This window comes from Sinocyclocheilus grahami, unplaced genomic scaffold (assembly GCF_001515645.1).
Source record: "Sinocyclocheilus grahami isolate Dianchi unplaced genomic scaffold, SAMN03320097.WGS_v1.1 scaffold315.1, whole genome shotgun sequence".
Lineage (NCBI taxonomy): Eukaryota > Metazoa > Chordata > Actinopteri > Cypriniformes > Cyprinidae > Sinocyclocheilus > Sinocyclocheilus grahami.
In genome coordinates this window covers 758,050-781,469 of record NW_015505494.1, presented here as the reverse complement: position 1 = coordinate 781,469, position 23,420 = coordinate 758,050, and the positions used below count along the sequence as shown (strand labels likewise).

The 23,420-nt window shown below is 39.0% G+C and overlaps 1 protein-coding gene across 1 annotated transcript in view; it reads left to right on the top strand.

Moving 5' to 3' along the window:
• LOC107601924 (protein furry homolog-like) overlaps nt 1-22,636 on the top strand; it is a 94,914-nt gene extending 72,278 nt beyond the window's left edge. Inside the window, exons 35-53 of the mRNA XM_016294284.1 lie at nt 76-344; nt 627-767; nt 1,172-1,372; nt 1,951-2,112; nt 2,228-2,302; nt 2,379-2,555; nt 2,793-2,801; nt 3,228-3,422; nt 4,689-4,871; nt 7,299-7,681; nt 10,468-10,675; nt 12,056-12,205; nt 12,360-12,458; nt 13,317-13,385; nt 14,749-14,766; nt 16,783-16,893; nt 18,171-18,364; nt 20,479-22,072; nt 22,360-22,636. Coding sequence (XP_016149770.1) covers nt 76-344; nt 627-767; nt 1,172-1,372; nt 1,951-2,112; nt 2,228-2,302; nt 2,379-2,555; nt 2,793-2,801; nt 3,228-3,422; nt 4,689-4,871; nt 7,299-7,681; nt 10,468-10,675; nt 12,056-12,205; nt 12,360-12,458; nt 13,317-13,385; nt 14,749-14,766; nt 16,783-16,893; nt 18,171-18,364; nt 20,479-20,782 — 2,948 coding nt within the window. The 3' untranslated portion in view covers nt 20,783-22,072; nt 22,360-22,636. The remainder of the gene's footprint in view (nt 1-75; nt 345-626; nt 768-1,171; nt 1,373-1,950; nt 2,113-2,227; nt 2,303-2,378; nt 2,556-2,792; nt 2,802-3,227; nt 3,423-4,688; nt 4,872-7,298; nt 7,682-10,467; nt 10,676-12,055; nt 12,206-12,359; nt 12,459-13,316; nt 13,386-14,748; nt 14,767-16,782; nt 16,894-18,170; nt 18,365-20,478; nt 22,073-22,359) is intronic.
• Nucleotides 22,637-23,420: the final 784 nt, after the last annotated feature.

Sequence of the window (23,420 nt, the reverse complement as noted above, 5' to 3'; positions counted from 1 at the left end):
GGTTCAATATTAATATCTGTTTCAGTAATTTAGGATGTATCCATATATTTATTTTCTGAACCTATTTCCTGTCAGGTTTTCCTCTGAATGTCCTGTGCCTGCTGCCACACCTGGTCCAGCACTTTGACAACCCCACAGGGTTTTGTAAGGAGACTGCTGATCGGATCGCCAAAGTGTGTGCTGAAGAAAAGTCAGCCACACTGGCCAACCTGGCACACATGATGAGCTTGTACTCAACGCACAGTTACTCGAGAGACAGCACCAACTGGATCAACGTGGTGTGCCGCTACTTGCACGACTCCTTCTCTGAAATCACCTTTAACCTGGTTACATACCTAGCTGAGGTAAATTTGAATGGAGGAATTTGATTGACATACATTAACTCATATAGTTGGATTCAATAAAAATATCTGAGTTTTTAGAGCTTTTCAGACAGCAATAAATTAAATAATACAGCAGCAATAAAATAAATGTATATATTTGCACACTTAACAAAACTGCAACAGAATGATGACGTCTCAAGCCACATTTTTCTGTCATATAACTTGGTGCTGAAGTGTGTGTGTATATATATATATATATATATATATATATAATCTCTTGCCTTTTGACCTCTTCTGTTTCAGCTATTGGAGAAGGGCCTGAACAGCTTGCAGCAGTCTTTGCTACAGATCATCTACAGTCTACTGAGTCACATTGATCTGTCTGCTGCTCCTGTCAAACAGTTCAATTTGGAAATCATGAAGATCATTGGCAAATATGTACAGGTCTGTGTACAGCTTACTCTTTCTGTTGTCAACACGCAGAAATCAGTCCCTCCAATTATTTATTTTAGTATGCCTGTCCCATTTCAAGAGATTGTGAAGACAGAGCATTCCATGTGTATTTGAATTCCTTCATCTGTTCTCCATTGCCTGTGGGTGTGTTTGTAGTAATGGACAGTGGACTTTGCTGTAGTATGTATTTGTCTGTATGAAAGGCCTGGGGGCTGTTTGCTTAGCAGGCACTTTTGAGGAACTATAAGCTGCATAATCACTTTCCTCCTCTGTGGTCTTTATTGAAGCTTTTCATCTCGTGAGTCCCTCAAGGTTAAATAAGGAAAAAAGAGGGGCGGTATGGTGAAAAATGGCTCAAGTGTTTTGTTGTTTGTTGTGTCTGTGCGTTGCTACAGAGCCCGTACTGGAAGGAGGCCCAGAACATTCTGAAGTTAGTGGTGTCCCGCTCTGCAAGTCTGGTGGTTCCTGATGAGGTGCAGCGCTCCTACAGCATGGAGTCCACCGGCTCCCCGGAGATCGCTTTTACTCGCATATTCAACAACTCATCTAAAGAACTGCCAGGAAAAACGCTGGACTTCCACTTTGACATCTCCGAGGTGCTTGGCCTGCCATCTTCTCTGTCTTCAGTCACTTTTATTTTGTTTATTGTTCAAAAGTTTGATATCAGTACGATTTTTTTTTAATGAAATTAATACTTTTATTCAGCAAGGATGCATTAAATGAATCAAAAGTGACCGTAATGTTACAAAGGATCTGTATTTCAAATAAATGCTGTTATTTTGACGTTTCTGGTTATCAAATAGTGAAAAAAATATCACTTTCCACAAAAATATGAAAACATTTATACAAATAAGCAATGTTTCTTGAGCAGCAATTCAGCATATTAGAATGATTTCAAAGGATAATGTCACACTAAAGACTGGAGTAGTGGCTTTGCATCACAGGAATAAATTACATTTTAATATATATTAAAGTAAAAAACAGAAATTATACAAATATTTAACATTATTACTGTTTTACTGTATTTTTGAGTCTCTTTTTTTCAGAAACATGAACAAAATCTTACCAACCCCAAATTTTTGAAGGCTTATGTATATCTATTGTAGTTTCAAAACTTTTTTATAAACTCATCATTGTAGCTTTTTTCACATTGTTTTTAACATTTGACCCACAGACGCCTATTATAGGTCACAAGTATGGAGACCAGCGAAGTGCAGTGGGGCGTAATGGAAAACCGCAGGTAATTGCCGTGACAAGAAGCACCTCCTCTACTTCCTCTGGCTCCAATTCAAATGGGCTGGTGCCAGTCAGCTGGAAGAGGCCACAGCTCTCACAGGTATTGTCAACCATAATGAAAATCTGTCAATTCTTAATTAACCAACTGCAGCTTTAATTGCTTTTTTATTTTAACTCTTATTTTAATGGTGATATTTGTTGTTATCTACTTCCAGAGAAGAACACGGGAGAAACTGATGAACGTCCTGTCTCTGTGCGGTCCAGAGTCTGGCATGCCTAAAAACCCCTCTGTAAGTTTTCCTTCTTGTATTCATAACATCAGTTTGCATAGTTTTAGCAATGGCTAATTACACCTCTTTTGTGTAGGTGGTGTTCTCTTCAAATGAGGATTTAGATGCAGGTGACCAACAGACCAGTCTGATCCCCACTGTAGAGGAAGTGACACGGGAGGAGGAACTGCAAGCAGAAGATGCAGGAAGTGAACAGCAGTTTGGTGTTTTCAAGGACTTTGACTTCCTGGATGTTGAGTTGGAGGATGGAGAGGTGAGCACTGATGCTCTTGGCATGTTGCCACATATTTTGATAATTAACAAACAATCCTCAAAGTCTTTTCTTGCAAGCATATCAGAACTGATTCATGTTTCATCATTAACAAAGCGAGAGTCTATGTGTGTTTGTATTTCTCTGACATCACCTGTGTCCGTTTGTTTGTCTCCACATTATCTCTGTCTTAACTCTCCCTAACACTCTTGTTATCTTTTTTTCCTCTTTTGCGTCCAGGAGCTTCAGGTAAGTTTTAAACAGTGTTCAGGGAAAAGTTTGTGTTTTGTTCTATAATTGATTGGCTTCATCATTCATTTGAAAATTTGCCCATTCAGAAATTGAAATGTGATTCCCGCTAGCCAATAAAGTGGGTTTGTTTTTATACTTGTAGCTAATGAGTTTCACAAGTACATGGATGTTGCAAATGAACAAATTTAATTCAAAATAGAATATACATTTTGAATATAGGATTTAGAATTTTAATTGGTCATTGTTGTGTTGTTTTCCATGTTCACCCACCCCACTGTGCTCTGTGGTTGTGTGTATTGTGTCGTGATTTGTATAGTGTATTCATTTTATTTCTTATCCTTTATTTTCTCTATAATTCACACAGCTGGCTGTTAAAAGTTGAAGGGCTTTGCTCTTATTGGCTTTCTACTGTTCCACCTGCAGGGGGAGAGCATGGACAACTTCAACTGGGGTGTGAGGCGTCGCTCTCTGGACAGCATTGAAAAAGGTGACACCCCGTCTCTGCAGGACTGCCAGTATTGCGGCAGCACACCCAGTCTCATCCAGCCGGAGGACACCGATGAGTCATCTGAGGAGGAGGTACTGAGCGCTAGCCAGATTCTCACCCGCTCCAACCTAGTAAGTCCCCTCTCCTCTGGGCCCCCTCCACACAGGGGGCACCGGCATGGTGTGTCTGTGCGCCAAATTGGGCTTAGACGCTGCCACGGCCTATCTAGGCGGGGTTAGACGCTTGCTTTCTGCATAACCCGCGCTTCCAGTGTCTTTAAACAAGTGCCCTCTGCACTTCTCCCTGCTGCCAAGCCAACTATTCATTTTTAGTACTCCAAAACCTTTCTTTGACCCTTAATTCCATTTTGTTGCATTTGTTTTGGGTAAGTATGGTGATGGGGACCCATTTTTCTGTATTTTTTATTAGCAAGAGTAACTTTAATAAATTGTAGTGGTTTTGCATTCTTATACTAACTTTGCCATAGTTGTTTAGACCCTTGACAGCATGATCTCATTTAGAGGCCTACACAGAATCTGCACACACACACATCTCTGCAGAATTCCACTAAATTGAAACATTAATTGTTCATAAATGTATGTCTTGTGTGTTTATTAATTATTTGTATAATTCCATTATACTTTTAGCTTAAAACAAGAAGAGGCATCGTACACTTGCCGGCTAAATATTACTAACTATCATTCTTTCAACTCGTTCTGAATACAATAAACTCACATAGAAACAATTAATCAGGGTCTGTGCCCATCTTACATTATGTAATTTTACATTAAATTAGTTTCAACAACTAGCATTGACTCGTCCAGACTGCACATCATGTAGTTTTTTTCAGACATTAATTGAACTCATTTTAACATGGTTATTCCCTCAAAATCAACGAAATATGCAAAGAAAAAAAACAGCATATTCCTTGTGGGCCTTCTCATTACTTAAATGGATTCTAATAGATTTTCTGCATGAATGTTTACATGTAAACTTTTTTTTTTTTTTTTTTACATTTCAAACCTCCAATAAGTTTTTGCACCCTTCTGCTTGCTATGGGGCATGAGCTACTAAGCTGAGCTTAAGAAAACCGATTGTTTAAATGCTGCTGAGTGAAAGTCATTTTCCTTTTCCTGTTTTTGTCTCTTTCTTCCTACGCTGTTTGAACAAGACTGAAAGTTGAAATGTAATTGGTCTTGGCAGGCTCAAACTATTTTTCTGGCATGTCGCATGTTGTCATGATGAAAGACGAATTAAATATTAAGAAGTACAGAACTCTTTTTCATTGATCCGTTATATGTGGATGCAGCATAACACTTTAGGGCAGAGAATTCTACAGCAGATACATTATGCTTAATTTTTTGCTAAATACAGATTCATTTTTCTTTTTTACACAGCTTAATAGTGATTCAGCGACGGATGACGCCATATCCAATCATATGGACTCCCTCCAGCAGTCGCAAGAGTCCTCCAGTAGTGTCCTGACAGAAGAGGCCACGCCCACCCCACCACTGCCCCACCCAGACAGTCCCACCCCTGAGACCACCCACTCTGACAGCAATAGCAGCCAGCTGCCTGAGGTGGGATCAATCAGGAGTCTCAATAAATTGTGGTGCACGGGTGCTATTTAGCCATTTGCTTTTTGCTCTCTTGTGGAGTCAACTGGTGCTGTTTTCTCACCTGTCAATTTCCCTAAATCATCCAAAAATGTAAATGTCAAGCTTTTAATGCCGACTTTGCTGCTAAAGTGTTTCCTGAAAGTGTTGCATTTTGAATACTGGGCTCTTTCTGTTTCCTCTGCCAGAATACTGGCTCATGTTCTCTTTTCCTCTCACTGGGTGTTGCTTTATGGGGTGCTTGTCAATAGATAATGATTGACTGCTATGAGGGTGGGGCTTGCTTGCCTGCTTGATTTTTGATTGGGGGAGAGATTATCAAAGACAAACATACACCTCAGGCCTGCTGTGCTAGAACTACCTCAAATTTGGTCTCAGAAAGGTTGAAAAACACAGACGTTAACACGCTTTAGGCTCTGACGAAGACTACTCACTTCCATGGACCTGCAACCTCATCGTGAGTATTAGTGAAAACCCACCATTCTACGAGATTTGAAAGGCAAAATCCCCAAACATGAGGGTGGGTTTTTTTTCAGTGGAACACAAATAAGGAAATTCTGAAGAAAGTTCATGCTGATTTTATCCATAGAATGAAAGCAGTGACCACGTACTGTTTGGGTTTCAGTGTCATGCCTTTTGGAACAGCATAAGGGTGAATAAGTGGCAACAAATTTTTTGGAGAACTATCCCTTTAAATTAAAGAGCATGCAGTAGTTTTCAAGTAAAACAAAGGCACAGCCCGACTGAGAGAACATTAAAGACCACTAACAGGCTTTAGCCAGCCATGTTACTAACACTGTAACTTAACTAACTGCTGATAACTGATTTTTTCCCCCCATTTCATTTGGTTGATGTTTAAATGACAGTTCTATTCTAGAAAAATGATCTTTTTAGGATGTTCCCCCAGGTCAACCTTCATACACACAACGAACCATCACTGTTCAGATAATTTTCAGTCAAAAAAACTGTATGTCCCCTGGTCACAATTCATAGCAGAATACGCCTCCTGTTGATGTTAATGAATGAACAACTTTTGATCAATACCTACTCAGTCCAGCCAAGACCAGTTGAGTGCAGTCCAGTCATACCTCAATATCAGCTCAAGGGCATCTCTCCTGTCATTCTTCAGCTCTTAGCGTAATGAGTCCAGATAAAACCATCGATAGTCTTACTCATCTGCTTGGCCACCACAGCCAAGAACGCCTAAAAGCTTTCTCTAATACCACCTCTACTTTGGCTCCACGCCACCCTTCCTCCTTCTGTTAATGCATTAGACTCATAAATAGACAGGAGGAGGAGAAGAAGAAAAAAAGAAACTCAAGTTCGTTCAATTAGATGGGGTTTTTTTCTTTTCTTGGTTGTCTCCTTAAAGTATGCTTGAATAAAACATGAGTCTGAGATGGAACAGTTTGTTCCCAGAGATGTTTTACCATCATTCCTGTGGTGTCCTGGAATTTAACTTAATAATAACATCCATCGTACATCTCAAAGATCTTGAGTTTAACAGACGTTGAGCTCATGTGACATTGTCAACTATTGCACAATAGTACAATAGTTTGTTTGATTGGTTGAAGTTTGAACCTTCAGCTAATCAATTGTAAGTAGTGGCCGACCAATATATTGCCAATATTTGGCATTTTTAGTTAATCGGCATACGTTTGGCTGTGTCTGAAGCAATACTTTTTTACAGAGCCCAAGTTCATATGATACATTTTATGTAAAATATATAACTTTAATTGCAGCATGTTATTTACTATTTTTAAATTAAATGTTGTGATATCTAACATACCTGCAAAGCACAAGCGAGAATACATGAATATTGACTTGTGTAAGTATCCATGTGAGGCTCAGGGTAAAGATGTTTCTCCATGATTTTGATTGATTTAATAGTCAGCTGCTATTTAGCTCCGTGCATTTATGTGATTTATGAATGGAAATACAGTGGTCCATTTAATATAGATCCTCTGATGTCACAGGTTTAGTCCTCAGCTGGTCACATTTGCATCGTAAGTCAATGGTGAAAGATTAGCCCCGTACCATGATTGATTTTTCCTCTCATAATAGAAGCACCGAACGCGTATAGCAAGGCCATTTTGTGAGTGGCGGTGATTAAGAGTCCCTTGGGGATGTTCACTCTAAATGTGTAATGTTCACCACCTAGCCTGAATGTGGACCCAAATAAATAGTCCTTTCTATTTCAGTAAAAATAAATACAGTTTCTACAGCAACAGTTCTGGAGTGTTGTGCTTAATGCACACAAGATAATTGAAAGATTCAGTTTTTGTGTTGTTATTACAATATAAAGCACTCAGAAGAGGTATTATTGTCCCCCAAAATACATGTTGCCCTCTTTGCCCCAGTCCTGACTTCCATTTAATGTCATGTTCACAGGATGCCAGTGTAACTGCAGCAGATGAATTGAGCAGCAGTGTCAGTGATGATACGGGGTTTGGCAGTGCTCCTCCTTTACCCTCAGACCCCCCTGAGCTCTGTGACTTACCTGACTCCCAGGACCCCACCGACGACCTGGACCCAGCGCCCCCTCCGCCACCAGCTGTGGACAGCCCGCCTGGATCCCTCTTTGATGATGAGCCGGTGCTGCCACCCCCTGTCATAGACTCCACCTTGGACTCCATGTGTGAGGAGGAGACTGTTCTGCCCCTTGCTCTGGACTCGGCCCCCGATTCAGTATGTGAGGAGGACGTGACACTGGCTCTGAAAGAGCTAGATGATAGGTGCGAGGAAGAAGAGGCTGATTTTTCCAGCATGTCCAGGTTGGTGTGTGATTTCTGTAGTAATCATTCACAGGGTTGAAAGTTCATCAGTTATGGCTCTGTTCCAAAACCCTACCTTGTTGTCTACTACCAACATAGACTGCTACATTCAAGGCAGCATCCTAACCAAAGTGCATGTCAGGTCACATAAAGCGCAACATATGAAATGATCAGTTATGAAATATACACTCCAGGGCTCGCAAAATTTCAAAATCCCTGGCAGCCCTTCGGGCAGTAACACTTTACTACTTCGATACCACAGCAAAAACTAGTAGCATATAGGGATGTAATGATTCACTCAACTCACGATGTGATATGATTCACGATACTGATTTCACAATACAATTCTCTCACAATTTCTTTTTTAACAAAATGAGATTTAAGACAGATTTTTTTTTTAAAAAGTGTCCTTTTGTTATTTCTAAGACCAAAAGGCTGCACATTATTTTGTGAAGCTGATCATGTCAAACAATATACTAACTTGAAATTTTAAAACAAATCCCAAATCAAATAAATAAATACAAATAAATGTCTCCATGCAAGTAAACTAAGGTTTTGCCTGTGTATTTTAATCACGATCCAGACAAAGATGCTGCATATATGTTATTTAGATGGTAAAATGTTGACATTTGAAACAAAAACAAAATGGTCTGACTTTAGCTTCTTGATACTACATAAAACATCTGAAAGAAACAAAAACAGCAAACGGGCTGAATGAGATGCAAATGTCACTCTCTGACAGCAGGTATTTAAAGGCTGCTGCCCCTTTAAGACCTAATCCACGGATCCAATATAATGATGCACGTGCGATTTCTTTCTCCACTGTTTACATTCAAGACATAAAAATACTTGCCGAGATAGTTATTTTGAGATAATTTTGCGTGTATGTGTCCGTTCAAGCGAAAGAGGTATCAATTCTGTGTTCGTGCTCTGCCTGAAACGCTGCTCTGTAAGTGCGCGCTGTGAGCACCGAACTGAATTCTTCAAGCGAATGAATGGTTTAAAACGCTTGAATGTTTAAATTGGTAAGACTTAGAAACACGTGTAAATGATAAACTATGATCCGTTTCACCCCTACAAGCGAGTGAACAACGCGAATTAAGGAAGGGTTTTTATATCACTTCAAGATAGCCCGTCGGGCAGGGCAGTGATACATTTTGGTAGCCCAACTGGAAAACACAATAGCCCCGGGACGTCGGACTAGCGATTTTGCGAGCCCTGCACTCAGTTAAAGGCTGCCCAGATGCATTTAATTCCCTATTATTTGTAACAACTTTGGTCGCCTAATATGCTCTCTAGGCCGCTCACAACGTTTTGAGAGAGTAGTAGAATTAAAATAGCACAAATGACAAAAGGTTTGTTAAAAAGGGAATTATATACCCTACCGTTCAAAAGTTTGGGGTTTGTAAGATTTGTTTGACATTTGTTTGATAAAAAATAGTCAAAAGAGTAATATTGTAAAATACTATTACAGTTTAAAATAGCTTTTTGCTATTTCAATATTTTAAAATGTAATTTATATCTGTGGTGGCAAAACTACTTTTTTTTTTTTTTTGAGGAAACCATGATACTGGTTTTCCCCCGGATTATTTGATGAATGGAAGATTCCAAAGAACAGCATTTATTTATATAATATAGGAGTTTTCCAAACTTTATTATGAACACATTATTTTCTTTGACTGATCATTACGGATTAGCATTAACACTGCAAATACTTTGGTCATACTCATTTCTGACTTCCTCCAAATGTGATTTGAGTGAACAGATCACAAAATGTTTTGGACCCCATTTACAGCTGTACATAACACTGTTCACTTTGGATCTTTAGACTTTTTTTTTTTTTTTTTGCTCGTAGTCGGTACTGTACCATTTAATACCATTCAACATATTTCTTATCTTCTGCCATGAATAATAAGGATGAGTTTTATTAATACTGTGAATGGTGATCTCATACTTGGCAACATCATTGCTCTTGAAGGTCAGCCATCTATACGTGAGCACATCAGAAAGTGCCTCCACAAACTGACTTTATTCATTCTTATACACGCACTCTCACACACACACTTCTTCTGCAGTGCTATTTATCATCCCCTAAGCCCTGATGTGTCCGGCTCTTCCATGATCGATTAATAAAAATTATAGGCAGAGATTCAGCAAAGGGCTCTAATTAGATTTTTGCGCGTGCACTGTGTGATGAGGGCCTTTCTGTGCTCTTCCTGGCAACTTTCTGCGGCTGAGATCCATTGAACAGAATGAGAGCCTGTAGCCGTGTGTGGGAACCGCTCGTGTGCAGCGCAGTAGCGGGTGGGGGAGGGAGTGAGAGGGAAAAACAGAGAACGTCACAAATGCAGAGGGAGAATTTAGGCTAACACGTGAGGTGAAAAGCTCGGAGAGGGAACGGCGAAAAAAGCATCAGAGCAGGAAGAGAGTGAAGGGAACGATAAAAGCTGTTAGTGAAGATGAAGGCAATGTCCTCCACATCCTTCAGCAGCACTGGTCTCAGATTCTTCTATTCGGTCTGCTTCATCAAGCTCTTCGGCCCTACAGGCCTGTAAGTGTGTGTTTATCTGTATGTTGTTTTTCTGTGCCTCTGCAGTAGATTTGGACTGTAACAACACTGCAGCACAGGACATCTGCAGTGAGTGGGAGAGAGAGGAGGGAGAGCTTGATAGAAAGAACAGCATGTCTCTGTTTACGTTTTTCCTTCGTGAATGATGTAACGCTTTGTGTTGGTGCTCGTGTCTCTATATGTGTCTGAGTTTTGCTCTTTCCATCTCTGTTTACAGTCAAGATGAGGGCGATGCAGATGGCTTTCCTGAACTGCAGGCCTCTCCACCTCCGTCGCCCTTTCTTTCGGCTATTTTGGCAGCATTCCAACCCGTAGCCTATGATGATGAGGAGGACGCCTGGCGTTGCCATGTTAACCAGATGTTGTCGGACTCGGATGGGTCTTGTGCTGTTTACACCTTCCATGTGTTCTCACGACTCTTCCAGGTAAAAACAAGAGTGTTTGTGAGTCTGTACCTGCACATTATATGAATATTAATATACAGTTTCATGCAGATACACTGCAGTTCAAAAATCTTGTGTTAGTAAGATTTTTGTATTGCTTTTATTCAGCAAGGAAAGTGACTAAAGACATTTATAATGTTACAAAAGATTTCTGATAAATGCTGTTGCTTTAAACTCTCTAATTATCAAAGAATCCTGAAATAATTGTATCACGGTTTCCACAAAAATATTCATCATTGATAATATTAAGAAACGTTTCTTGAGCAACAAATCAGCAAATGTGTCCTTGGACCACAAAATCAGTCTTAAGTCGCTGGGGTATATTTGTATCAATAGCCAAAAATACATTGTATGGGTCAAAATTATCGATTTTTCTTTTATGCCCAAAATCATTAGGATATTAAGTAAAGATCATGTTCCATGAAGATATTTTGTAAATTTCCTACTATAAATATATTAAAACTTAATTTTTGATTATTAATCAAATAAGCATTGCTAAGAACTTCATTTGGACAACTTTAAAGGCGATTTTCTCAATATTTAGATTTATTTTGCACCCTCAGATTCCAGATTTTCAGATAGTTGTATCTCGGCCAAATATTGTCCTATCCTAACAAACCATATATCAATGGAAAGCTTATTTATTCAGCTTTCAGATGATGTATACATCTCAATTTCTGAAAGAAAAATTGACACTTATGACTGGTTTTGTGGTCCATGGCCACAAATTAGAATGATTTCTGAAGGATCATGTGACACTGAAGACTGGAGTAATGGCTGCTGAAAATTCAGCTTCCTATCACAAGAATAAATTACATTTTAAAATATTTAAATAGAAAAGTTATTCAAAATGTTAATAATATTCCACAATATTACTGTTTTTACTGTACTTTTATCAAATAAATGCAACCTTGGTGAGCATAAGAGACTTCTTTCAAAAACATTTAAAAAAAAATCTTACCAACACCAAACTTTTGAATGGAGGTCTACTTACATGTGTTCTTAAACTGTCACTTTTGGCTGTATGGACTAATAAACACTTTTAACTGTCATTCGTTTATTTGTCTACATATAATTTTCAGCAGTGTATTGACATGCATCACAAGAAAGTACTGCTATGTTTAGCATATCAAATCACAAATCACCATTTTAAGCATTTTTGGAATGTATTGTCAAACTCTACTGTCTTGCCATACAGTTAATTTAATTACTAGCATTTTATTAATCCTAAATACACAATTACATTTTTATTTCATAATCAAATTTGTGTAAGTGTTGTTTACCTTAGCTTGTTATTTGACTGATTCATAGCTTGGTGTTTTTCTGCAGTACTGAGTCACTGATTGTCTCCTGTCTCTTTAGCACATTCAGAGGAAATTTGACTCGGTTACCCATGCCTCAGTAAGATTCCTTAGCGAGGGGCTCCAACGAATGGGAAACCAGTTCCTGAGCTCTCTAGAGGTCATGACCTCCTGCTCCCAGTGCCCTACAGTCCTACTTGATGCTGAAACTGTGAGTGTACACTTCCTCTGCACCTCACACCTGAAAATTACTGTTAGTTGTATAGTTACACTTGCCTGTTTACAAAGATTATATCAGTGTGATAGTATTCAATAATATAACATGTTGGTATATTTAGTAAACTGTTAAACTGTGTGTGTTTTAGCTGGTTTCCTGTGGGCTCTTGGAGACTCTGAAGTTCAGTGTGTTGGAGTTACAAGAGCATCTGGACACTTACAACAGCAAGAGAGAAGCAGCCGAACAGGTCAGATACTAAGTGTATAATACTGCTGTGTTTCCAAATTGTGTGCTTTATTTCAAGTATTTCGAAGCCATATGATATTATTGAGTAGGGAACAAACCCAAATTTAAGTTACTCACAGAAAATCTTTCTTTAAATCTAATGCAATAATAAAAGAACATATTTTTTTCCATTAAAGCAGAAACGGTACAATGATTTTCAGCTATACCCATAAACAATCTGGGAATTTCCTGTGCAGTCTGTTAGTTAAGGTTTCGTCTTTAAACCCATCTTTAAAGGGTGATGTTGAGGTTATGCAATGGAGGAGAGACAGCAGAGGAGAATAAGCTGACAGTGCAGGATCATAAAATGCTCCTTGACGTCTCTTTGCAGTTATTGTGGGCTACTAAATCATATAAAGTCGTGAGTTGATTTAGCCAGCGTTAGCTTCCGTTAGCAGCACCCATCTAGAATCTACAGCAGCCAATTTCTCTTCATGCACGGTCACTAAGAATAGCCTCATGGAGACCCTAAATCATTTAGCTGGATGGACAGGCTCAGGAAGGGGAGTAGAGGGGGGCAGATGGGATAGTGGATGACTAGAGGACAGTAATTGGATGAGACACAGGCACTGCCTCTAGAGCATTATGTGCTGACCCCCTCTGTGCTTAAACAGACCCTCTTTAATTTGCTAAGTAGCAGACTCTTATTAAATTTACCTCATGCACACTCCCATACGCACTCTTCGTCTCTCCCTGTATTTCTGTTTCGCACTCACAGAAATGTCATCTGTCTTTGCTCATATTCACAACATCAGAAATTTCCACCTGCACTTTTCTGCTTTTTGTTTAATAAGGTGTATCATTTCTGCTTCCCTTGCAGTGGTTGGATAACTGCAGAAAGACCTTCGGTGATAAAGACAGTAACCAGCGACCCAACAATCAAGCTCAGGTAGAAAAAAAAAAAATGTCTTTGCTCATATTCACAACATCAGAAATTTCCACCTGCACTTTTCTGCTTTTTGTTTAATAAGGTGTATCATTTCTGCTTCCCTTGCAGTGGTTGGATAACTGCAGAAAGACCTTCGGTGATAAAGACAGTAACCAGCGACCCAACAATCAAGCTCAGGTAGAAAAAAAAAAAACACTTCCACACACTTACCTCACTGCATGTTTCTGTTTGAGCAGACAGATGTGAACATTTGTGCTCTAAACAATTCTATTCATCTCTGAGAGATAAAGAAGAATGTAAGAACCTGTGTATGAATGTAAGCAGAGGTGATTCAAGGGCAGCTGATCGTTCTGTTACTTGTAGCCAGGCCCACACAGAATCAATGCTCCTGAACTCACCGCAGATTTCTGCAGAATTTAAATGTCAGTGAAGATTAGTGTGTTATTTATACACTTTAATCAATTTCTGTAATATTTCTTACTACATGTTAAATAAACCTATCCTACTGTAGCTGAAAAAATTAAGTTTATTTCATATTTATTTGTTCTATTGTGTTCTATTAATTTGCTTCTTTTTCTTATTTTTAATAACAAGAAATATATATATAATGAAATAAGATGCCCACCCCTACTAGTGCATAAGATTAGGGTCATTAATACTTTTTTTTTTTTTTTTAAAGAAATTAATACTTTTATGAAAAATGTTACAAATGATTTAAATTTCAAATAAATGCTGTTCTTTTGAACTTTTTTTTTGGGGGGGGGTTATTACAGTTCCACAAAAATATTAAGGAACAATGTTTTCAACATTGGTGGAAATAAATGTTTCTTGAGGATCAAACCAACATATTAGAATGATTTCTGAAAAATCATGTGACACTGAAGATTGGAGTATGCACTGTTTCTTTGTCAACCCATCTCTTATGGTAGAGGCTAAATGACCTTTATGCTCTCCGTGTCTTACTCCTCTATTCATCCTAGTCACTGCTGTCCCAGCAAACAGCACTTTTATTTTCTCTGTGATAAGCGCTTTTGCAGTTTTGTGACGCCACAGTTGATATTTTTCTTTCTTACTGTAACTTGCATTTATCTCAACCTCTCTCACTCTCTTTAATTTCCCTTTTCTATCTATTTTGCATATATTTAGCAATGTTACAAATGTTAGAGTGTACATAAAACTGAGGAAAACAGAATGCATTGCATGTGACTGCAATATTTTTGTCATTGTTAATTACCAACAGACTGCAATATTTCTCTCTATCTCTCTCTTACGGTGTTCTTGGGGTGTTATCAGCACACTAATTGTTGGTCTTTCTCTCATTTCCTGTTTCCTCTTTTTGTGGCCTGCTGTCCTTCTTGCTTAGCAAATGGAAATGCTAGCAGTAAGTGGTTTATCATATTTTAGAGCCTGTCACAATCCTTTTCGATTCAGCCACGCACACTGAACATTCATCTGTTCTTCACTGATTCATCAGAACAATCAAGCTCAGGTAGAAAAAAAAAAAACACTTCCACACACTTACCTCACTGCATGTTTCTGTTTGAGCAGACAGATGTGAACATTTGTGCTCTAAACAATTCTATTCATCTCTGAGAGATAAAGAAGAATGTAAGAACCTGTGTATGAATGTAAGCAGAGGTGATTCAAGGGCAGCTGATCGTTCTGTTACTTGTAGCCAGGCCCACACAGAATCAATGCTCCTGAACTCACCGCAGATTTCTGCAGAATTTAAATGTCAGTGAAGATTAGTGTGTTATTTATACACTTTAATCAATTTCTGTAATATTTCTTACTACATGTTAAATAAACCTATCCTACTGTAGCTGAAAAAATTAAGTTTATTTCATATTTATTTGTTCTATTGTGTTCTATTAATTTGCTTCTTTTTCTTATTTTTAATAACAAGAAATATATATATAATGAAATAAGATGCCCACCCCTACTAGTGCATAAGATTAGGGTCATTAATACTTTTTTTTTTTTTTTTAAAGAAATTAATACTTTTATGAAAAATGTTACAAATGATTTAAATTTCAAATAAATGCTGTTCTTTTGAACTTTTTTTTTGGGGGGGGGTTATTACAGTTCCACAAAAATATTAAGGAACAATGTTTTCAACATTGGTGGAAATAAATGTTTCTTGAGGATCAAACCAACATATTAGAATGATTTCTGAAAAATCATGTGACACTGAAGATTGGAGTATGCACTGTTTCTTTGTCAACCCATCTCTTATGGTAGAGGCTAAATGACCTTTATGCTCTCCGTGTCTTACTCCTCTATTCATCCTAGTCACTGCTGTCCCAGCAAACAGCACTTTTATTTTCTCTGTGATAAGCGCTTTTGCAGTTTTGTGACGCCACAGTTGATATTTTTCTTTCTTACTGTAACTTGCATTTATCTCAACCTCTCTCACTCTCTTTAATTTCCCTTTTCTATCTATTTTGCATATATTTAGCAATGTTACAAATGTTAGAGTGTACATAAAACTGAGGAAAACAGAATGCATTGCATGTGACTGCAATATTTTTGTCATTGTTAATTACCAACAGACTGCAATATTTCTCTCTATCTCTCTCTTACGGTGTTCTTGGGGTGTTATCAGCACACTAATTGTTGGTCTTTCTCTCATTTCCTGTTTCCTCTTTTTGTGGCCTGCTGTCCTTCTTGCTTAGCAAATGGAAATGCTAGCAGTAAGTGGTTTATCATATTTTAGAGCCTGTCACAATCCTTTTCGATTCAGCCACGCACACTGAACATTCATCTGTTCTTCACTGATTCATCAGCACAACCAATCAGAATTCAGAACAACCCCTACATCTGATCTCTTAACACCACTACTAATTCATGATCATTCATATATCATCACTACATGCTTCATTAATAAACTTCATTATTTAATGGCTTAAATGAGTTCTGCATACTTACAGTGTTGACTTTGCTAATTTGCTAATGGGTTATTATTGTTTTTAATGCTTCTAGAAATTTGACACATATGCATTCAGTGTGTGATTGGAGTGTGTCCATGGACATCTGAGCGGAGGACGGAAGAGAAAAGTAGCTTAGATTCCTCGTTCCTTGCCATGCTGCCCCCTCTGCTCACTCCTGACATATTTTGGATCACGCAATTCGGTTCTGACTTTTTCGTTCTGATAAGGGAATCATACATTGTCCACATTTTACAAAGTGATTGACCAGGGTGTTACCTTGCTAACCCTTCTCTCCGTCTCAAAGCCAGGATGTTCATCCATCCGTCTATTCCTCCATTTGTTTATTCATCTTGCCGTCCATTCATCTGATTACGCAGTTTTGCCGCTGACTGTGCAGATGACTAAAACTAAAGATGTTAAGGTGATGGTGTTGTGTTCTTTCTTTTTCTTTCTGTTTGATTCTTTAGGAGCTGGAGTTGTGTCGACGGCTGTATAAGCTACATTTCCAGCTCCTGCTGCTCTTTCAGGCCTACTGCAAACTCATCAGCAGAGTGGACACCATCAAGAGAGAGGCAGAGGTTTGTTTCTGCTTGTATCCTTAATTATTTGTTGTTCACACAGGATACATTGCTGTGTTTGTCTGTACCATTTTTAAAGTGTTGGTTCACCCAAAAATGAAAATTGTCATTTACTCACCTTCAAGTTGTTCCAAACCCACAAAACTTCTATTCATCTTCAAAACACAAATGAAAATATTTTTTATGAAACCTGATAGATCAACGCACACACATAGAATATATCAAATATGGTAAACGAAAGCCCAACCATGCTTGCTTGATGTGAGAACAAACCTCATTGGTTGTCATGTCAAGCACAAACATTCGAGTCATCTGTTTACCATATTTGATGTGCTCTATGTATGTGTGTTCATCAATGTTTATATGTGAATAAAAGGCTCAATTAAATCTCTTCATTATATAATGCTGTCCAGTCTCTTTAGAAGACTTGAATTTATTGAAATAAGGATGGAATTCTTTTATACTGTCTTTATGAACTTTTTAATTTAAAGCGTCAAAGTTTTGTTTGCACTGATTTTCAATGCAGCGACAAATCTCTCAGGTTTCATTAAAATATCTACATTTGTGTTTCTAAGATGAACAAACATCTTGAGGGTTACTAAATCCTTAAATTATAATTTTTGGCTAAATTGTCCCTTTAATTTTTTTTCTTATGTAAAATTGTGCTAGAAATTATTTTTGTTTTTTGTTTTTCTCGAGTGCCACAAACATTGTGCTTAATATGAAGCCAGCAAGATGCTCTGACAGCACACACATATAGACAGAAGATGGTCAGTTTTCTCTCTGGATTTCATGGTAGTTTCTGCTAATGTGTGCCAGTATGGACACATATAAAGGTCTGACTTCACATAATGATCTTAGTGCAGCGTAACTTCATTATGCTCACTGAGAGAGACTGATATGCTTAACACAGACCAAAGCAAAGCCGTTCAGCTTATCGCGCATCGATACAAACTCACTTACACTTTATAGACTGCACACATACACACACAGACCTCAGCGACCTCTGTTATGTAGAAATCATATAACAGCTCTTATATATTTAGCTTGGGACGACCTGGTTTTGAGCTAATACGCATTGCCTAAGGAATATCAATATCAATTTTCAATATGTTTATGCTTAATATGATATGACTATGGTGCGCGTCAATGATTTTTTTCTACTGATTGATTGTGTTCTGGCAAGTTGGTCATTTTTCGTGAGTGGTTTAGTCAGAGTTGTGAGAATATTGACTAAATGTTGATTTAAAATATCATGGTGCTTGTGTGTTTCTCAGGTGACTAACATGTCAGAGGAGCTGGCCATATTAGAGAGCTGTCTGAAGGAGGCGGAGTCAGTAGATGATGGACAGGAGGGAGTGGGCGAGTTTGAAGTGGACCAGTCAAGCACAGAGACAGCCATCCACTCACTCATCGAGAGCCTTAGAGCACGGGACTTCAGCACAGCCATCGCTCAAGTTAAAGCCTTCAGGTACGATAACTAAGCTTTGAAGTCGCAGTGAAACCATATCCAAATTAAATGGCTTAAATTGACCAAAAAAATAAAAATGTAAGGTGGGACTTGTATCATTGTCATTTGCCAGTGGCTGCGATCTTAGTACTATTAATAAAAAATAATGTCAATAATATTGTACAAATAAATTAAAACACCACAAAATTTCACTAAAAATAGGAGTTGTCTATTTTGATTTCATGGTGACTTTAACGTTGCGATGAAGCTGAAATATTGTCCTACATCCAAGTGTAGCAGACTATCATAACAGGAAAAAAATGTAGGCGTGGACTTGCTTCAATCCATCAGTTGTTGATTGGATAGAGGCAGATCTGAACGTGAGCGTTCAGGTGATTCTAAGAAAGGGGGCGGAGTTCAAGCGACTAAATGATTGGTGAAGTTCAACATGCATCACCAGTCTGTCAAAGTCTGTTGTTTCACTAGAAGGTCGAATTATTGACATGTGACAACTTTAATAATAATTAGATAAACATTTATATGCTCTCATATAATTAGCACTAAGCAGTACAGTATCAAGAAACTCTTTTAAACTCCTAGTTTTTCATCCTAACCAGACGTGACAGGCTATACACCATATTGTCAGTCACTTCCTGTGGTTTTAGTAGCTTCACCCACATTATAACCTCATTAGTCCAAAATTTAATTCTACGTCAGCGCCCGATAGCCTTGTGGGCAGTGCGCTGACATATTGCGCTACGGGTGTCCCGAGTTCAAATCCCATCTCGAGGACCTTGCCAATCCCCCCCCCCCTCTCCTACTTTGCTTCCTGTCCCCTCTACACTGTCCTATACTTTAAAAAAATTACTTTAAAAATTCTCATTCTACATATTATTTTGTGTGTATTTTACATTAAGTTTTACTAAAGTGTTACTAAACCGGGCAAATTAGCCCGAGAGCGCAATTGCAAAACAGAAATTTCTGCGGATGATTTACTAACAACAAACAAATTAAAGAACACAGTCGCAACATCTCATTTCCATAATGACCAACGCAATCTACCAAGCGCAGCACTAATTAGCATAAGGATATGTTCGGATTCGGATAATGTGTTCTTCTGGCATTCCAAAGTTCACCTGAAAATGAAAATTGAGCTCTCTGATCCTCCATAGACAGCAACACAACTGTAATGTTCCCAGGTCCAGAAAGGTAGTAAGGACATTGGTAAAACAGTCCATATGACATCAGTGCCTCAACTTCAATTTTGTGAAGCTACGAGAATACTTTTTGTGCGTAAAGAAAACAAAATGAATGACTTTATTCAACAATTCATCGTTTACTGCCATTTTGGAGAGTATCACAATGCATACGCACGCTTTCCCCTAAGTGTAAAAAACGCTGATTACGTTCATGTGTGTTCTTTCCCCCCCAATGTAAAAACCGCTGATTACATTATGTTCTTGGGTACTCTCCAAAATGGCGGAGGACATAACTCGGGGGAGAAGAATTGTTGAATAAATTGTTAAGGTCTCACGGGTTTAGAACGACATGAGGGTGAGTAATTAATGACAGAATATTCATTTTGGGGTGAACTAACCCTTTAATATGAGTGGGAAAAAATCCTTTCCCTTCTACCACGCGCTCTGTTCTCTGCGGTGCCTTCTCCTAGCAATAACAAATGCAGCCATTTCAAGTGCAAAATAGTTTAAGACGTGCTTTTTTGGGGCGTTAAATAATGGCACAAATACCGGTAATTTGACGAGCGCAAATGTTAGTAAATCACGTTGTGTGATTCATTTGAATTCTCTCATCCCATAAATTTTGCATCTGAAAGGGAAACTCCTACAAATGCATATTCAATAAGGTCAGGTGCAAAAATAACTGTCCACGCCTTTTCAGCGCTAATTCTTCATGGCGCGTTTTTAGTAAATCCTGACAGTAATATTTTAAAGACGATTTGCACTGGCACAAGCTTTTAGTAAATCTGGCCCTATACAAATTCTGATTGGCTGATTTCAGAATTGACAGACAAATTGCTTGTCACTGGAAACATGCATCACATCACATCTAGTTAGGATCTATGTAGATCTCTTTTGCCTAAATCTGATATGTTCCTATTCCCTCCATTCCCTCAGGTGCCTGTGGCCTAATGACATATTTGGCAGCGAGAGGGATGATGCGGTGCAGACGCTGCTGCACATTTACTTCAGGCACCAGACTCTGGGTCAGACGGGGTGTTTGGCCGTGGTGGGCCCCAGCAGGGATCTTTCTCAGGCCAGCGCGCGCCTCATGGAGCTCAACCTTCAGATCCGCGAAGCTCTCTGCCAGGCTGCCATGCACCCACACACCCACCAGACGCGCATCCTGTCCCCGACCCCCACGGCCCACATCCAGACGCAAATCGACACGCAAAACACAGTCCTCAGCACTGGACTGTGAGAGCTTCACGAACTCGACTCTCTTCCTCCGAGGCGGCGGGTTTGGAGATTATTCACGTAGACTTCACCTCAAAGGGCTAAAGAATGTGTGGATATTAGTTACTCGGAACTATTATGCACGTACCATGTTTTTCCTTCCCCCTTTCTCCAGTAGTTTAACTTCTCCAGGTGTAGAAAAAGTACGAAGAACAGGACTGGTCAAGAACCATTAGGAGGGACACTGGGCGATAATGATGCTAAATTTGAAGCTTTTTGGCGGAATGACCTATGACCTCTAAGCGGTGTCCTTTTAGAGTGATCCACATCCGTCTGCCCCACTATTCACTGGGGCAGAGATGGGATTTGGAGCATTATTGTGAGAATCAGAGTATCGCGGTGGATCAGCGAGACTGTCGCATCGTCGATCGCAAAAAGCATGCTTGAAAGAGAAGCCTGCAACAAATATTTTTTTGAGAAATTTATTTTTTAACAGTCTTAGGTTGTAAATGTTAGAATATTTAACATGTAATTGTAAGCTGGGGGGCTGTACCCTCCGTATAAAGAGAGGTTTATCTGTTTAACTTTATTGACCTGCATCAGAGAGAACTTTCAGCTTTCACTGGGCCGCTCTTACAAAACCCTTAATCTATAACCAAATAAGTAGCTGCCTGTAGGAAACCATAGACTCTTGTGTGTGTGTGTGTGTGTGAGGACGAGTGCGAGCGTTTGCGTGCTAGTGCGTTTGACATGAACTGATATTTGCACACTCGTTCTCTCTCTTACATGCACGTTAACCAACCTAGATGCACAGGTGAAGTGCGAACTGGCTGCAACTCATGGAAATATCAATAACTTATTTTACTCTGTATATATTTTAGAAAATGTATAGTGTAAAAGCAGTATTTTTCCTTGTACATTTGTGTAATGCACTGTTCAATCAGAGAGAGCTCAGCAGAGGGTAACGACTAATGCAAAAAAAAAATAGCGAGTTGAATAGCTGTTGGGATGTAAGTCACAGGCTGCCCTTTCCTTTATGATAATACGCCACCTTAATCTTCAATATTTCCTGACAAACCAGCTCAGCTTCTCGGACGAGTTTTTCCATATGCATTCCTTGATACCCACTGTGATCTCCATGTTGGCTCAAAGTCCCCCACTGAGGCCCCTGCTGAGGGGAAACTGGGGCCTAGTGTTTGTCCATGTTGGCTCTGTCTTAACCCAGGGCTGCACTGAGGGTTTGTGGGCTCTGTGCTTCTCTTGCCGAACTTCAAGAGACAAAGCGATGTCCTGAAAGCATTAACCGCAAAAATAGGTAGGGAGGGAGGGAGGGGGCGTTTACTCTGTCCTGACAAACCAGCTCAGCTTCTCGGACGAGTTTTTCCATATGCATTCCTTGATACCCACTGTGATCTCCATGTTGGCTCAAAGTCCCCCACTGAGGCCCCTGCTGAGGGGAAACTGGGGCCTAGTGTTTGTCCATGTTGGCTCTGTCTTAACCCAGGGCTGCACTGAGGGTTTGTGGGCTCTGTGCTTCTCTTGCCGAACTTCAAGAGACAAAGCGATGTCCTGAAAGCATTAACCGCAAAAATAGGTAGGTAGGGAGGGAGGGAGGGGGCGTTTAATCTGTCATGGCACATTGAGAAATAAAACGTTCACTGTATTCATTCCTCTGGGAGATCTCTTCTGTTGCTTGTTTGGTACATTTTGAATGCTGTTCTTAATTATTTAATGGATATATTATTTACCTTGAAAAATAGTTTTTATCTAGAGGTGCATTATCCCATTTTTTTTCCTCCCTTTTGCATTTCTCTGCATTTTGTCATCTGATTTATCTGCTTTTCCCTGTACTGTTAAATAAAAACCTGATTATAAGCAACGCTGTTTGTCTCATTTCCTGATGGTTAACAAATCAGTTTTATTGTAGATATCCAGTTATTAACCCTATCAGCAGTAGATGTTGATTCAATATGCGTTCACTTCCCCAGCATCACTGGTCTGGTCTATTAAAGTCAGCCTGAGTCAGAAGTTGCTGCTGACATTTCAAACTGAGTATTGAATAGAGGGCGGGGTTTTATTTTTGCACTCAATAGTTTGAGGGGTGTGGTTAAGGATCTTCTGCCAAAGCTGACAAATTGACCAGAACCTAACCCGTTCTGAAAGTAATTCCCACAATATCACTCCTGTGTTATTACCGCTGTAGTTTGGAACGTGGTGCAGACAGTGTAAAACTTTGGGCGCAAATCATTTCAGCCAAGTAACAACCCCTTTTAGTGCATAAATACACAACTGACTGGTCTTGCATTAATTTGAAGTTACTGTAATGCTTAAACTATTGTAAATGGACCTTAAAAATGTAAAGCATCATAACTTACCCACTGCAAGTAAACCAGACAACCTGAATCGGTCACTGACAACAAGACAAATTTGACAATGTGGAACTGATTATAGAATCACACGCATGATTTTCACAGGTTAGTCACATTTTTCAAGTATGTATCCTTACAAAAAAAAAAATATATATAGTTCCAAAAGCCTTAAGTGAACAAAGGAGTCATTGTGCTAATCTGAAGCGGTGACGACGTACAGTGCAAAAGAAAAAGTTGCAAGTCAAGGACACAGGGCAAGACACCATCACCACATTCAACTGATGACAAAACCAA